General features: G+C 39.6%; 1 protein-coding gene across 1 annotated transcript; it reads right to left on the reverse strand.

Moving 5' to 3' along the window:
- Positions 1 to 2,175: 2,175 nt before the first annotated feature.
- On the reverse strand, positions 2,176 to 9,452 carry chst3a (carbohydrate (chondroitin 6) sulfotransferase 3a). Its single transcript, XM_068328312.1, has 4 exons — positions 9,101 to 9,452; positions 6,896 to 7,054; positions 5,748 to 6,302; positions 2,176 to 5,380 (listed from the first exon to the last, which is right to left on the reverse strand). The coding sequence occupies exons 2-4, from the start codon at positions 6,973 to 6,975 to the stop codon at positions 4,684 to 4,686; spliced, it is 1,332 nt and encodes a 443-aa protein (XP_068184413.1). The 5' UTR covers positions 6,976 to 7,054; positions 9,101 to 9,452; the 3' UTR covers positions 2,176 to 4,683.
- Positions 9,453 to 17,414: the final 7,962 nt, after the last annotated feature.

Below are 17,414 nucleotides of genomic sequence, written 5' to 3' on the forward strand. Positions count from 1 at the left end.
ATAAGAGTTAATAGAATTTTTTTATTGTTTTTTTGTAATTGCTCATTTATCTGAACTAAATCACAAATGTTTTAATGTTTTTGCTTTACCTTAAAGAGTGAGTGAATATTTCTATACTTGCTAGATGATGAAGTGCTGGTGATACAGCTCACTGATCTGGTGTCATGCCCGTATGAACCAGTCTGTATCTCCCTTCCTGGATTCCACACTGCTTTCCGTTTTGGATTAAGTTTTGTTTTTTTTCCTTAATCATAATTTCTTTTTAATTATGTAAACAAATAAACCTTATTTTCAATCAATTCTAGCCATTACCACAGCAACGGCAATGGCATTTCTAGGAAATGACCAGTCAGGGTTAAAGTAATCTATTTCCTATATTCTTTATGCAACAAGGGAAGCTATCTGTCCGATAGGGAACTCTGCATTTCTCAGAAAGTTAAGGCAGCTGATGCATATCAAAAGAAAGCCAGTAAACCATTTCACCCTGAAGTACAGTCCTGTTTTTCCCATATGCTGGTGGCTCGTTATGTGTAATGCCGTAAAGTGAAGGCATTCCTTGCAGGAGGGAAAACTAAATTACAACGGCAGCAGCCACAAAGACACTATTGTCCTGTTTTAGTGATTTCTTTTCTTTCCTTGATTAGCCTCTGGTGGCTTTTAACAAACACCCAGTAAAGGCTCACAGAAATCAAACTATGACAGAGTCAAACTCTCCTTTAAACAGCAGAAATGTAACATGCAAGTCCTTCATATGAGGAGTTCAAACTCAGGGCAACAATGTCTCCCACTATCAATTTTTAAAACCTCACGTTAGGTTTCCCTACGGGGCTGTGATGCGTCTGATTAGTTATTAATTTAGCATATGATCACATATCATTATCCTCCAACAGAAACCATTACAGACAATCCTGACTCCACGAACCTTTGTCTTTGTTTCCAATCTAGGGAGTATTTTGGACATATTTTTTTATCAACCAACACTCTGGGCTTTGTGCAGCAAAATGGCCTTGACTTCTGTATCTTCATCTTCATGTGTTGCCATCTGATCACATTACAGTTATCTAGGTCATTTTAACACTGTACTGTACTGACAAAAGTTGTAATATTGCGTGATTCAAGTGTTTTCCAATTTACTCAAACTCAGTCAGATATACTGTACTTTGACTCTATGATCTGCTTTATTTTTTGTTTTCTGGTGCTCTAAATTTTGGCTTCATGGCTACGTAGTTATTCTAACCTGAGGATGGTATATTATTTTGATGGCTCAATTTCCTCGTTCAATTAAGGCAAAAAAGATTAAATAAGTGCAAGGTAAGAGGTGATTAGAGCTCATCACTTGTATTTTCAATTATTTGAGAGTTTATATAAAGAGGCAATCGGGGAATCTGTCTTCAGGGTCAAAAACATCATTGCAAGTAGAATCAGTCAACTTTATTTCATAAATTCCAAAATACCTTCATTTAAGCTTATTCAGTAATAACAGTTTGAATAATCCAGCAGATGTCAGACTTTATAGTTGTTTATCCATTCATCCAGTTCTCTATTCGTTAAGTAAGGGCGTTTCTTTTGCATGGTTGTACAGTGATGGTTACAGATTCTCTCTCTCTCTTGTCTCTCCACCCTCATGGTCACTCTGAGCATGAGTCATTTGTCACAAATGAGCCAAAGTGTAGAGAAGTTTCACTGAGAGCATTGCTGACTTTCTCAGATTTTCTATGGATATCAGTATTCTGAAATTTTTTTGTCACAATAACTTTAGTTACCAGCTGCTACTTGGTCGGTGTGATGAGACATATATACGAAGCTGGAACTCTGGCTGGTGCTACTGTATGTTCTATATGTATGTAAGTTAGTGTGTCCACTAACTTCATGATTGGCCATGTTTCCCTTTTGCAGGACAGTAACAGCTGCTGTATTGCTTTGACAATATTCATCATCAGGGCAACTATCTAGGGTAACATTAGCTTGAATAACAGCTGTGAACTCTAAAGTGCATTCTCTCATCTCTTTCTCCGTCTCTCAGCTGGGGCACGAAATGGAAAGAAAGAAAGAATGCAGACTTGAATGGGCTCCCTGTTTCTGAGTTTTTTTCCCCTTCTGTATTCCCATCCCTTTTAGGGATCCCTGGCAACAGCATGCATATGGATGTGAAGCTGGAAGGAATACAACCAAGGATATGATCCACCTTTAATTCTCATGTTATCCATGTCATCTTTAGTCTCCGTGCTATTAAAAGCAAAACCATACAGGCCAAGTCATTTAATACATAACAAACAATAAACCATACTATTAACTCAATGCCTGCATTTGTGCCACAAAAACCAGTTTGAAGGCTTTACAGTTGATGGGATTTCATATTGCTCATATACCTTGATGAATTATATTACCACTGTATTTTGGAATGTTCCAATGTTACAGTTTTATTCCTGCTGAAAAAACAATTACGTCTGACAGAAACGTTTTTTTCCTCATAAAAATCAAACTGACCTTAAAATAAACTTTTAACAGCAAATGAATCCTTTTAATCACATTTACCTGTGTTACATATTTTTTCCTTTGGCAATTTGTTTTCTTTGCAAGAAAATGTGATAAAATAAAGTTTATTCATCTAGTTGTCGAGGAAATGACCCCTAAAATCAAATATCACTTCCAAAGCAATATGTAGCTCCTTAAACAGACCTTCCACTCAACATTCCATTTGTAATTCTTCACAGAGAACAGCACATGTTCACAACTTGAACACAGTTCCTATGGTGACAGGTATTTACAATGCAACCTCCAAAATAATCCTTCAAACTCTATTATCACTGTGTATTTTGGTAAAATGTGACTAACTGCTGCAGAATTACCTGAATGTGACTTGAATATTACCTTGAGATCTGAATGTCTTAAAACCTATGATAACAATGTGCTAATTTAGTTCAGCATGGATGGGCAGAATTGTTCCTGCCTGTCAAACCTGCAACCACATTTGAATCCTGAAAAATAAGCATGCGAGCCTTGACTCCCTGAAGTCTTGATCTTTTCATAGTATAATATTCATGTTTCAGGTTTTGGTGTTAAAAATCAAGCACTGTTTTGCTACACTACTTAAAAATATGATTATTACCCATATGCTAGAAAGAATTATTAACAGTGCTACAGAAATGACTACTGATGCATATACTGTATATCATATAGCATGACAATAATAGTCAGCGTGAAAGAAATAACTGATAAAGAGTTGTGACGTAACTTGAAATATTTCTCAAGGATCTGAGACTTGAACATGCTCTAAAAGATTTAAAAGCAGCTCTGCTTCTGATGTGAGAGCTTTTAATTCACCTTGACATTAGTATCAAATCCATGAAGGCTGAACCATTAACCTTTCTGTCTTTGCATCAGATGAATAAAACTAAAGCTGTATTGCTACACTATCTGCATGATTCTAAACTCATTTCTTTGATAGACTTGGTATTTCACAGTATTCCTCAAATACTTCAGTAGTGACTCCAGTTGATCCAAACAACAACCAGTTGTAATGCAATAATATTTATATTTAAAAACACACAGTTAGCATAAGCACTCTGCTAAATGTGTTTCGATGCATATCTCATTCCAGGTGCAGCAGTTTCAGGGGTGCCTTCTCTAAGATGAACACAATGCTGCCATTGAACTAGAGTCACAGTGAATGCCTTTATATACCATCAAGTCAGCACCTGGGTTCTACTTAAAGTGACAGTGAAGCTACAAAGGTACATCTTATGTAATAGTTATCAACAGCCATTAACATGCACACGTCTCACAAATAAAAACTTTGATGGGTTTTAGGTTTTCAAATCTCTATCGATTTTTCCGTCTTTAAAGAAGAACAAGGATTTTTGTTTGTGCCTCCGTTAGCAAAGCTAACAGGTTAGAAGCACAGAGGTCACTTTGGTAAAATGAAACTAACAGCAAAGTCTATGCATTTCATTCTAACAACTATGACGGTGAGCACACATTCCGCTACTTATGCTACTACTTTTATGGTATACAGTATTGTAGTAACTCCTGAATTACATTACTAGAGAGTGTCTTTACATAGAATTTGGTTGAATGCATGGAAGAGTTTTCGTTGTTTTTTTCTGATATGGAGATAAAGTAAACACCTGATTAAGACACCATAAAAATGCAATGCAAATTCCCGTTACCTGAGTCGGACACGTCGCGTTTAAACAATTCTTTTCTGTCTCATCTAGTGCAGATCTATGAAGATACCAACCAGGATGAAAAGGCAGAATGAATTTTAACACATTTACACATTAACAGAAAGAAAAACGTTTTCACTTTCACTATTTATCCCTGAAAATCTAAACATTATAACATCTCAATGTAATGTTATATGATGGTCTCTGTTAAGTTAGGCTTGACATCTATCCTGTTTCCATTTGAAATTCAATGCAGAGTGTAACAAATTTTAAATGCCAGGCTTCTCATTGAAAACATTTTGCAAATAAATATTTCATGAAGAAACTCTTCATCGTCACAATGAGGCACTGGTGAGTATGAATATTTTTTTGGCCCAAGTCTTTGCTAGTGATAGATTTTTTGTCTTTTAAGTTAACTTTGCTTCTTAGTATTAGTATGTGCAGCATTGGCCTCTCCTCTCTCTGACTCATGGTGTGCAGGGTGTTACAGATTCACAGCTACTTTTTGACATCTCTGTTAGTGAAATGGTTTCTCTTCAAGCAAACTGACGGACTTATTGGTTAGTGTCTTTTCATCATTCACAAATCTGTACCCAAACAGCTTCATAGTGGGTCCACACACTCTCTGCACTACCTGAGCAATTGTAAATGGAATGCTATATCTCCATTTTTGTGCCTGCTCTGATGAATTCTTTTGCGTGGAGTAAATCCCACTTGCTTTTCTAGTGGTCTGTGTGTTTTTCAGAATCCACTTCCTTGCTTGGGGACTAAACGGTATCCCTGTGAACCTGTACATCTCTTCTGCCTTCTCCATTGGATAATGAGCAATATCCTCATAACGCACCAACATGTAGCGGTTCCTCAGCCAACGAGGTCGACTCAGTCCCACCTCAGCAGACATCCTAATGTGATCACAGTTTCCTTTGAGTCTCTTCACCTCCTCATCATCTTCAGGCACCTGGCCATCCTGAGCCCAGGCCTTCCACGTCTGGTACTGAGAGGAAAAAGCTACCATGCGAGATGCTAAAATGGCCCGTGGATCTCGGACTAGCTGGATCACTCTCACATCCAAGCGGAGATCCTCCAACAATGGCTGCAAAGTGTCCAGCCTGCTCACACGGACAGTCTTAATGGCATGGTGTTGTTTAGAAAGGCAGGATTCAGATGCAAGCGTCAGGTTCAGGGGCCCACAGCGACGAGTCTTACAGTGATACCTAAAACAAGAGCCGTATGGTTATTCTAAATGTCCTTCAACAATGTGCAAAGTGAGAGGACTAATTTGAAGCCTCTATGGTTTCACATTAAGATGTTCAATTTGTTTGGAGAGGTGGAAATGCTGTTGAATTTGCAAAGTTAATACAAAACTGAATTAGAAGTTCACAACATGAACTTGTTTTTTTTTAAACAAGTTTGAAGGTAAAGTTGAATATTAAAAAAATAAGAAAGGGCATTAATCATGATCTAAGGACATTTGGTAAAAACCAAAGTCGAGTTCAGTTTTAGTTCCTTTACTCACATTCAAACAACATGCCATTGGTCAGCCTGACCAAAAACACCAACATTCAGGAGAATTTACAGTACCTCTCAAAGACATCTTTGATAACGGGAGTGCAGACGGGTTCTTCACAGAGTGACAAACTAGACTCCCTACGAAAAAGAGCCGGAGTAACGTGGTTCTGAGGTCGGGGAGAAATGAACTTCTCAAGAGGAGAAAAATTGCACAAAAAGAGCCCCTTGAGTACATCCCGGTAGATTTCTGCCAACAGTGTCCCATTGCTTGCCTCTGCTTCCATGGTCAACATACGCTCAACATGCCACAAAGGCTCAAACAGGTAGAACATGTTCCCACCATGCTGGTTAAAAAATTCCCCCACAAACGAGGAACCCGTTCGGGTAGTGGCCAGGAGTAAAATGTGCTTACGGCCATCGTTGTAGCTGTACGTCCGTGAGTCCTCTAGTTCTTCATCCTCTTGCTCCTCTTCAGAGAGACTTGAGTAGTTCCCTGTCGTACCAGAGGGATTAGATAGCATCACTTTGAGCAACGTTTGGGACCCATTTTGTGTTCTGTTTCTGTAATCCAGCACAGTGTGAGGAGTCATCTGTGGGGTCTGCCTCTGGATCAGCTTGTTAGAGACCCTACAAGATACAGAGCACTGATAAATAAACATAAACGGACAACAGATGGAGTGTAAATAATTTGTTCATAGAGTGACAGCAGACTATTTCTTAAGTGCAGAAGGAAGCAGTTGTCCTGGTTCTTTCGGACAGTATGTACAGTATGTGTGAGGATTAAGTAGCAGAATCTCTACCCCAGCCTCCAATGTTTTTGCTAAGCTAAGCAGCTGCTGGACACAACTTCATCATGGTAAAGACATGGAAATGGTATCAATTTTCTCCCTATTTCTCAATACTTGTCGTTCATAAAATACTGCTGCATTCAAGACAGTCGTCTGCAGACTCCTCCATATCTGAACATCAGCATCAGATACCGAGGTAGAAGCTAGAGATAACAACAAAAACTACACAATGCTGACTGGCACTTCCTGATTCTTTTGTCTTATCTTTTTAAAAGATTATTTAGGTAACTTCCACCACTAATATATTTTACAAAAAGGCATGACGGAACAAGTGAGTACCGGTAAGTCAGGTTGTGGCTCAGCAAAGGGCACGGAGGTTTTCTGTATCTTCTACTGTAAAGTCAAGTTATAGTTTGGTCTGTGCTTTCTTACCTTGATAAGATGTTGCTTTCTTTCTCGATAATGACCAGAGCCACGATACAGATGAAGACAATTGCATACTTGGTTTTCATTCTTGAGCCGGGCTTTGTGATTGGACATCTAGGGTCTAGTGTTGGTCATAGCGTGTCATGCAGAGGTTAAAGCTTCATTCTGTATTCAGAGAGATACTTCACTAAAGACAATCAACACCACATAATGACAAAAAAATTTTAATAACTAGGTGCATACTGTACATCATAATTATGAAGAAACTGGGATTAGTATTGGGAACACGCTGATCAAATAAAATGCTATGTGATGTAATGTGGTAACCTTAGTGGAATGGAGCTATTGTATAGGCATTAATAATAGGCATAGGCATTAATAATATTTTAATATTATAGAATCAGAATGGAGAGCCATTAAGAACTGTGACAGTATGACAGGATGAAAAAGAGAATCAGAATAGTTGAATTCCAGACAACACTGAAGACACTCCGCAAATGAAAAAATAAATAATGAGAAGTAAATGATGTGACAACTTCACGCTCACAAGCCAACATGCAGTCAAAGCTGCAAAGATATGAAGACTCAGAAGTATTCGGCAGTTTGTTCAGCCACAAATTTTGTTAACGCTTTTTGCCCTGTTTCTCAGAATCCCAGAAAAAGACAGTGTTGCTTTTTGTGGATTAGGGTCAGTGACGAAGAGCACTGATGGGAGGGAGGGGGTTTATGTACACAAGAATGGTTTTCAAAGTCGGTGGAACACTTCCACATGGCACATGGGACACAGCTGGTACTCAGCAACCCGGTCTCTTTAAGGTGAAGCCTCTTTGACTCAATAGGTGAGTCTGTTGCTGCGTTTGGCCATCACACTCGTGTACTCTGAGCTTCAAGCCTCGGCGTGTAGATAGTCACGTGATCTTTGCTGCTGTTTCACCACATAAAGAACAGACAAGTCAGAACGTGGTTGTGCTGAAATCTCACTTGATTAGCTGTTATTTTATCATTACATAGTCTTGGGTGTGTTGCATTCACTACCCTTTTTCCAGAAAGTGGGAGATTTTCCACATTTATTCAACCAAAACAGCACACACAGTTCTTCTGAAAGGTGACTGGACAAACCACTATGACACATTATTTCATTTTAAATTATTGAGGGCAAAAAAAACAACAACAAAAATCCTGAATAAACTGCCTGTGGCCTCACTCTCACACATGGTAAATAACCTCTACAAAGCTTATTAAACAAAAAAGAGACACCGTTTTCAAGTCGACATGGAGTGATTGTTGGCTCTGTAAGTAAATACCACCCAATTATCTGAGCTTAATTCTCTATAGCTGTCTATCTGTCAGGCTGACGCACTTGAGCTGAGCACTTTTACATATTCAAGAGCCACTGGAGCGTTTGGCAAATCTGACTGCTCAAGCAGAAACGCACATCAGTCTGTTTATCATCTCACTACAAATTACATTAATGGCTGCCGTCACATCCTTGAAGCAGCATAGAGACGCTGAAAGCTGAATTCTCACTGCAGGCTCTGCCGTTCATCCAGGGGTAGAAGTAATTACCTCTTAGTGGCAAACATTTAAAATAGAATTGAACTTGTCTGTGTGGCTCTTCGTTTATTTCCATGCCACAGTTTGGGCATCCTGTGTGCCATTTGTAAAGAAAGCGCATACCCCCCCCTCCCCCCTGTGTGTGAGTGTGTGGTATCCGTTTAATGCTATAGCAGTATTTGGGGGGGGGGAGGGGGCATTCAATTCAGGAACCTTTCCAACATCCCCGCTGCTGAACCAGAGGGAATACACATTCATGAATACATCTGCATATCATTAACGCCTGGCGCACCCCGATAAGGGTGTGATGGTTTCAATGGCTCAAAGTTCAATCTGGGGGGGGGGGGGGGAATGCATAAGCAATCTGGTTGAACGAATTATTGATCACAGTGACTACATGCCATATAAAGCTCTTTACACTGACATCAGTTATACCCGCACCAAATGAAGTAACACGTCGACGCGCGTCGTTTTAAGGTGATGGAACCGGTGCGATGGATGAACGCTCTTCACCCCGGATGGCGTGTGACGCGCAGGGCAGAGGGATGTTCAGCAGCTCCGCCGTGCGCCCGAGGATCTGCGCGATACTTACAGCGTTCAGTCGATTCGTGAGCGCAAACATGCGATGTGCGGATGTTACCGGTCCACGTTACAAACCTGTGGCTGCTTTCTCTCTCTCTCTCTTCGCGATCCGGGGAAACGTCCGTGGTTCTGTCAGAGAAATTTGCGTGTCTTTGCCGCATCTCGCTGAGTCGCGTCGGTCCAGGGCAGACTGCTTCATTGTGTCCCCGGACGCGGGTTCCTGTCTTCCACCGGATGAATGGGAGGCAGCGCGGAGGCAGAGACGTCGGGCTCAAACATGACGATCGACAAGGGGGAAAAAATAAATGAGGTGAGGGGAAATAAAGTCTACAGGAATTTATGTAACTGTAGAAAGTCGGTGAGCGGAGGGACTGGTTTCCTTTGATGTCAGTTGGGTGTCAGGATGTTGTTGGTTCAAAACTTTGTCTCCAACTTTCTCCATGTGCTAGAACCCCCCCCAAGCTTCACGTCATCGCCCCCTTCCTTTGAATAAAGAAAACAGGTTTTCGCCCAACCCACGTTGAGCACGGTCTTTTTTTTTCTTTTTTTGAGAGAGAGATTTTTTGATTTTTGCAAAAACACTTTAATCACATTCAAACATTTTACAATTTGACATTAGATGAAAGCACTAAAGTGCTTCAGAAGAAGAAGAAGATTTTTTGCACAAAAAAAAACTTCAATCACATTCAGAACATTTAGAACATTTTACAATTATTCATTAGATGAAACTTCAAAAGCACTAAACACTCAAGAACACTAAACACCAATAAACAAAAGGAAATAAAAAATAAAAATTAGTGCATTATAACAGGAAGTTTGCAAAAATGAGGTGGTCATCAACTAAAGTGCATAGGACATTTTTGTAACACCAGATGTTCCTAAAGTTATTCAGGTCTTTTGTCATTTTATAGAAACCAAATTGTAGTTTTAAACCATATCTGATGTTACAGCAAAAAAACAGTAGCTGCTTCTTGAACAGTGTTGTTTTCAATTCTCCTCTTCCTGGTCACATAAATTGCGAGTTTTGCCTCTCCAGAGATAAAATGTAAAAGCTGCCACTTTCTCTACAGTAAAAATACAGTAAAAAAAAAAAAAACAACAACTGAAAGTTACAACTACAGGATATTGTCTTGGGTAAAATATACCCAACGTTAGTGATGGTGTTATTTATTTTAACGTTAGTGTTCTAGGGTTAAACTCTATTAGCTTCTGCTTTTATGATACCGGTGAACACAAAACAATAATGACTTATAATACAAACATGAACAATAAAAAGTAACGGGAGTTACTTTGTCGTTTTTCAGGTTTTTGTGCAATCCCGTTTTTCACCACTCGGGGGCAGCAGTGTAAAAGGATGCGGAACAACACCCCAGGACCCAGGAGCTTAACCACAGTGGTCAACGATGTTTCATGCAGTTTAAATTGTAAATTGCATTGCTAGTTTCTCAATTTTCCATTTTGAATGGAAAAACCAATTACAAAGTATTTAAAGAATCCTTCAATTATGTTTAACATGCATGTTGTTATTTTGCTTTATTTAACAGAATGTATGGTGTTGTGTTTGCAATAGATATGAGTAATAATTACAGATATAGGAGCCTTTATGCACACTATTGTGTTTGTCAATCATCTTACCTAATAAACAAAAGGCTGCTTGGGTAATTACAGCCAATGATTGTACTGCAGATCTAGAATTTGTCAGGAACAGGTTCAAACATTCTACAGGAGGGTCAGGACAGAAGACAGAACAAATGCACTCAAAACTGGTCCGATGCTTACACTGCTGAGAATGTTAACACTGCATGCTATTATTATTTCATTGGCCAAACAATCTTACCCGGATTCTACTTTTATGTTAAAAATAGGAAGATAGAGGACATGAATGAGGTTGCTAATAAATTCAATTAATTCTTTGTGTGAGCTGGCAGAAAACATTCCTGTCTTTCCCTTGCATTGGGATCACTTTGATATGCTGTACAGTAAATGGAATGAGAAAAACCCGCTCTAAGCTTTAAGCGCCAGTGAAGGACACAGAGATAAGACACCTCTGTGTCTCCATTCACATCTAATAACATGAATGGATTTGATAGGATATTAATAAAGGACATACTGGGTGGACTCTTGTTATCTTTGACACACATTTGTAATCTGTCATTTCAAACTGGGGTGTTTCCTAACAGAATGAAAATTGCCAAAGTTGTACCTTTGTGGGGATGCATGTGATTTTACAAATTATAGATCTGTCTCAATTCTGACACAGTTATCAAACTTTTACAGAAACTGTTTAATAATAGACTGGATAAATTCATAACAAAACATCATCTTCTCAATAGCAGACAGTACGTCTTCAGGAAGAATCATTCCACTGCATTAGCACTAACAGAAACAAAGGAAATTATCACTGATGCCATAGATCAAAAGATGCATAGGAATCTTTATTGAAGCTTTTGAAACAATTGACTATGAAAATTTAATTAAGAAATTGGGAAGATTTGGATTTAGGGGTACAGTACTAGAATGGATAAAGAGCTACTTACATAAGATCACAATATGTCACACTGGGGGGGAGGACATCAAAAACACTAGACATCATGTGTGGGGTACCACAGGGGTTTGTCCTGGGTCTGAAATTGTTAATACTTTACATAAATGACTTATGTAAGGTTTCAAAGGTCCTAAAAATGATACAGTACTTTTTGCTGATGACACAACTATTCTATGCAAAGGAGATGATATACGTACATAAATTAGCCCAAACAGTTCATAAAGAATTGTCCAAGCTGCAATTATGGTTCAACATAAATAAATTATTGCTGAATCTGAGTAAAACCAAATACATGTTATTTGGGAAAAGAAGCTGCCAACAAGCATAAATATCATGGTGAATGAGATAAGTATGGAACAGGTTACTGAATACAAAGTGCTAGGGGTGATCATTGATGAGATCTTAACCTGGAAACCTCACGTACAACTGCAAAATAAACTAGCCAGAAGTGCGTCCATAATGTGGAAAACTTAGAAACTACTAAATCAGAAGGAGCTTCATATAATTTATTGTGCATTAGTCCTGCCCTATCTGAACTACTGTGCTGAGGTGTGGGTAAGCACATATAAAGATGGTATACAACCTCTATTTTTGATCCACAAAAGAACCATAATAATTATCCACAATGCACATTATAGAGCTCATACAAATCAATTATTCATTACATCTAAATTACTGGAAATACATGACATCATAAGCTATGGGACCATTAAACTCATGTACAGTATAAGGCAGCCAATAATTGTTTAGCTAGAAATATACTAGCAAAACTTCAGAATAGTGAGTCCAACTACCAATTGAGAAGAAACACAGCATTTTTACAGAAGAAAGCAAGAACTACATTAAAAACATTTTCTTTGTCTTATACTGGTGTCAAACTTTGGAACCATTTGGACAAGGAAGTTAGGAGTCTAGGAACCCTGTCTGCCATTTTAAAAGTTTATAAGAACTTGGCATTGCAAGGTAACAGTTCCAATGGAAATGTTGGTTAATGTTTCAGATTGTTATTGCTTATTATAATCATAAAACTGTGTACACAGACTGTAAGAACACTGTAAGAACTTCTGTCTTGATCTGTCTTGATGATCTATAATGTAAACAACACTTATGCCTGGGGGAAATGTTATTGTGAGCATGTTCAGGGTAACATCTGAGAAGAGAGACAATATTTAGAATAGCAGTCAATACATGGATTATTAAAGGTCATTAGCAAGACAAGTCACTCCAGGAATTGATGAAGACGTGTGCAAACATACTGTTCATGTCTATTGGGACTGAATCGGTGGTTTAAAACAGCAATGTGCCAAAATGAATTAAATGTTAAATTTATTGTATTAATTTGGTTGACAACATATTGTAATGAGAGAAATGCTGCTGATTCTGGGGCCAGGAATTTTACACGCCAAATGGCTTCTACCCGTCAGCCCTTTTTTGAGGGTTGTTGCTGTTGATGTTGCAAATGTGATGAAGTATGTTATAATAACATTTCCAGAAAGAAAAATAAACTGAATAAATAAAATAAAATAGAATGTCATACCCTTTTAGAATTTTGTATAATTCTTGTGTTTGTATAAATTCTGCTCGATGTTTTGGAATGAAGAGGTTGTTAACCTACAGCATACTCGACATGGAGAGATTAAAGGGCTGACCTAGTTTTACAGTGGACCTGGACGAGAAGCAAACCTCTGCCCTTGGCAAACCATACTCCAGATTATTAATAATAATCCAAAATGGCAGAGCTGACTTGGGTATCTTGATAACAGGTGCTCTTGAGCACAGAGGTTTTGTAGTGACCCAAGTGTTATAGGTTAAAATTCTCCCTTGTTGTTGATCTTGTCAACAAGGGAGACGTTCTCAAGGATTTATTAAAGGTCCCATATTATACTCTTAAACTAAAATATAGATTCCTGTGTTGATGAGGCTCAATAGAGCCAACCTGACTCAGGCAAGGGTCCCCCTACCTCTCTTTTCATTCCTGGCTGTATACGTTCCGAGGTCCTTCATTGACTCATACCAATGGACTTACTTGTCACCCCTGTGTGGGTTGTATCTTGGCTTTCCTCCATCAGTGTTTTTGGGTGCCGGCTATGGATAGGGACACTAGAGATTTTATGACCGCTTGCTCAGTCTGCACTACGAATAAGTCCTCCACACCAGTGGCCCCCAACCTTCTGTGCACTATGGATCGGCCTTTAAGGTGTGGCAGATAAATACAACAAAATAAAATCATTCGAGCAACATAAAACCTGGCATTTTGCAGCTTTCTGTCATTTTGAAGTCATAGGCTCATCACTGGCTGTAATAACCAGTTAAAAGAAACTTTCCAAAGATGTTTGTTTTTTGTTTTGTTATTTTGGGAGTTTTAATCTAGCAGTAATGTATTCTGTTACTGACCAGAGTGTCCCCTTTAAAAAAGTAGCCATGTGACAAAGGCAAGCACGGACCAGCACTGTTTCGGTACCTGGGGGTAGGAACCACTGGCCTACAAAACCCCCCATGGACCACCTGCGCTCGCTTCGTGTACCCAGTTTTTCCAGTCGTGGTCACATATTACCTTGAACTGCCCCCTTCTAACGGCAACATGACTATCTTGACAGTCTTAAACATATTTTCCAAGGCAGCCCATTTCACTCCCCTGCCCAAGCTCCCTTCCTCCAGGAAGATTGCAGACCTCTTGGTGTCAAATGTTTTCCAGCTATACGGTATTCCAACTGATGTCGTGCCCAACAGAGAACCCCAGGTCTCTAGGGTATGGACAGCCTTCTGCACAGCTCTCGGTTGTTCTGTTTCTCTCTCCTCTGGCTTCCACCCGCAGACCAACGGCCAGACCAAGCAAGTCAACCAGGCAGGAACCGAAGGCGGCTCCACGCTGTGTGACATGGGTAAATAACTCCCAGTGGAGAACTGAGCTGCCACGGGTGGAATGGGCTAATAACACCCTGGGTATGACACAATTTGACACAATCAGTGTTGGTTACCAACCCCTTGTTCCCAGACCAGACCAGACCAGGTTCTCACCTGGCCTACTGCTGCCACCCCTGGCCCCTGGATATACATTTCAGAGACCAGGGGTGGTAGTACTTGGTATACTGGGAGGGTTATAGGCCTGAATAGCACTCCTGGGTGCCTAGTGAATTCATCTTGGGCCCCACCTTCATTTGAGAGTTCCATGACCGCGGAGTTTGCCGGGCACCACCTGGCATGCGTCAGGGGTGGAGTACTGTCACATCTGCTGTTTGGGTGTGGTGTGCCGAGTAATTCCAGATGTGCTTTATACAGAGCAGAGTTCCATCAGCTGCATCTAATCCAGTTATCAGCCTGCCTAGTTGAACTCCAGTTCTATCTGCATTTGGTTTGAAATACAGGCACTCCTTAACACACAGCACATTTTATCAACAGCATACTGCTAAGTGCTGAGACACTGAGATAAAAACGTTAAACAAAGGAACAAATATAAAAGTAATTAGTGGCCAGAAAATATGTTTTATTCCAGTTTAATATTATTGTTGATGAAGTGGCAGAGGACACAGAGAATTCCGTGCTGCTGCTGATTAATTGAATTTATTCTGTTTTTGTGTGGACGCCAAATCTTCTAAGTATCCTATCCTTTTAAAGCAGGACTGAGACTTGCATAGGTCATCTGCTTGAAGCACAGCGTGTTTTAATGCATTTCACTGTCATGTATGGCTGATTTGAAGTGAAACAAATATTTTAGGAAACAGGATCAAATGATGCACAAGCATTAGCCTGAAATGTCCTTATGTGCGGCCCCTACTAGGAACAAAGAGGTCAGCATGTGCTGCTGTGCTTGAAGGCACGGATTAGAAACTAAGACGATGACAACAGATGAGCAGTGAGCTTTTATCCGTATGATTTTTTAATGCAGTGATCATTGTGTGCACACTTGTACATATAAGCTTCAGTGCTGGGTTTTCATAGTAGGAAGTATGCACTGACACACATATGACGGTTTAAACATTGGTCAGGTTTGCTATGACAGATGATGACGGATCATCTGTTGGCAAACTCGTGCGATGCTTGTTGCACACAACGTGGTCATCACTTGACTGTCTGGCTGCTTGCAGCAGCATTGTGTGTGCTAATTGTGTTTTAGCATTTTATGTTTGATGGAGCCTGTGAAACCACAGACGGGCTCTGTGCATTACAAGATGAAGGGAGATTAGAACACAGTGGGTTAATCTTTAGGCCTGCCATCTGCCAGGACTATGAGAATTAAAGCTGAAACCCCTGCCTTGACCACAACAAACAGAGTAACCTGACAGGTGAACTTGTTTTGAGGGAGGATGTTATTTAACCACTGTGCGAAAGTGTTATGTTTTATGCTTCAAAGACCAAAAAGTTGATATAGCATTGAATATTACCAACCAGACTCATTAGCGTTCATCATCATATGCTGATGATCTTAAAAGATGAATGATATTAAAGCTACCGACCCCCCCCCACACACACACACACACACTCACACACACTCACACACACTCACACACACACACACACACACACACACACACACACCCGCACATGCAAGTATCATAAGATTAAAAATCAGAATTCATTCCCTTGCATGCAATATGTTCTAATAGTATACAAGGGATCTATTCACATGTTTGAACAGCATGCAAATGCATTTTGACTGAATTATTACTTCACAAGGAATGGCATATTACAATTGTATTGATTATATTTTAGCAGCACATTCATCCTGAATTGATTTTTAAGGAGACAAAGAGTGATTTTTTTTTCATGAGCTGGTTGAAAGACTGTTCCATTGGAATGAAGGACCATTAGGTTGATATTTCAAAATAATTTTTTACCATTCAAAAATATCCCAAACAGACATTCTTTAATCAGTTTTTTTTTAATTAAAGACACACAGCTTACAAGTGAATGTAGAAATAAAAAAAGGACATCCATCCATTCATCCATCCATCCATCCATCCATCCATCCATCCATCCATCCATCCATCCATCCATCCATGCATCTATCCATTCATTTTCTTGTAGATAAGGCCACTGTAATCGTCTCATCCACAGACACTTCTCCACTTTGCAGGTCACAGTTGTGCTGGAGCCAATCCCAACTGACTACAGACGAGAGGCGGGGTACACCTCAGACGTGTCGCCAGTTTAAGGTGAATCCTAACAATGTAAAATAAAATATGATAAAATGTCAGAGCTCCATCTTTGCCTTCATCACTCATTTACACTTGCCAGCCCAAAACAAAGTCACACACTAATATTTCGTAGCTTTGATTGCGTTGCGCATTTGCCGCGGCATTGTTTCGACAACCTCGTACAAAGTCACAGCATTTATTTCTGTCCAGAATTACATTAATTTTTGGCTGAGTTCTTGTATTGACGATAGGACTCAAACCACTCTGCAAGGTCTGTTCCAGCACATCCCATAGACTTTGAATGGGGTTCATCTCAGGACTGTGGGGGCCAATTGATGTCTCAAAATGATTCCTCATGCTCCCTGGACCACTCTTTCACAATTAGAGTCCGATAAATTTTGGCATTGTTGTCCTGGAATATGATCATGCCATCCGGGAGAAAAAAATCCATTTATGGGATAGCCTGGTCATTCAGTACATTCAGATACTCAGCTGACTTAATTTTTTTGCTGAATAATATTGCTGAGCCTAGACTTGACCAACCGAAGCAACCCCTGATCATAACACTGCAATTTGCTTATTGAAACCCAAACGGTGACTTTTTTTTTTTTGGCTGGGCAGCCTAATAAGTGTCCTGCAGTGTAGATTCCTCATTTTATATCATCAGTCCCACTTCATGATAGCTATCATAACATCCAGACAGGGAATA

Source organism: Antennarius striatus, chromosome 11 (genome assembly GCF_040054535.1).
Source record: "Antennarius striatus isolate MH-2024 chromosome 11, ASM4005453v1, whole genome shotgun sequence".
NCBI lineage: Eukaryota > Metazoa > Chordata > Actinopteri > Lophiiformes > Antennariidae > Antennarius > Antennarius striatus.

Coding starts and splice junctions, on each gene's coding strand:
- chst3a (XM_068328312.1), bottom strand. CDS start 6,975: ATGAAAACCAAGTATGCAATTGTCTTCATCTGTATCGTGGCTCTGGTC. Junction 6,303..6,895: donor GAAAGCAACATCTTATCAAG/GTAAGAAAGCAC, acceptor TGTATCTTGTAG/GGTCTCTAACAAGCTGATCC. Junction 5,381..5,747: donor ATCAAAGATGTCTTTGAGAG/GTACTGTAAATT, acceptor CTCTTGTTTTAG/GTATCACTGTAAGACTCGTC.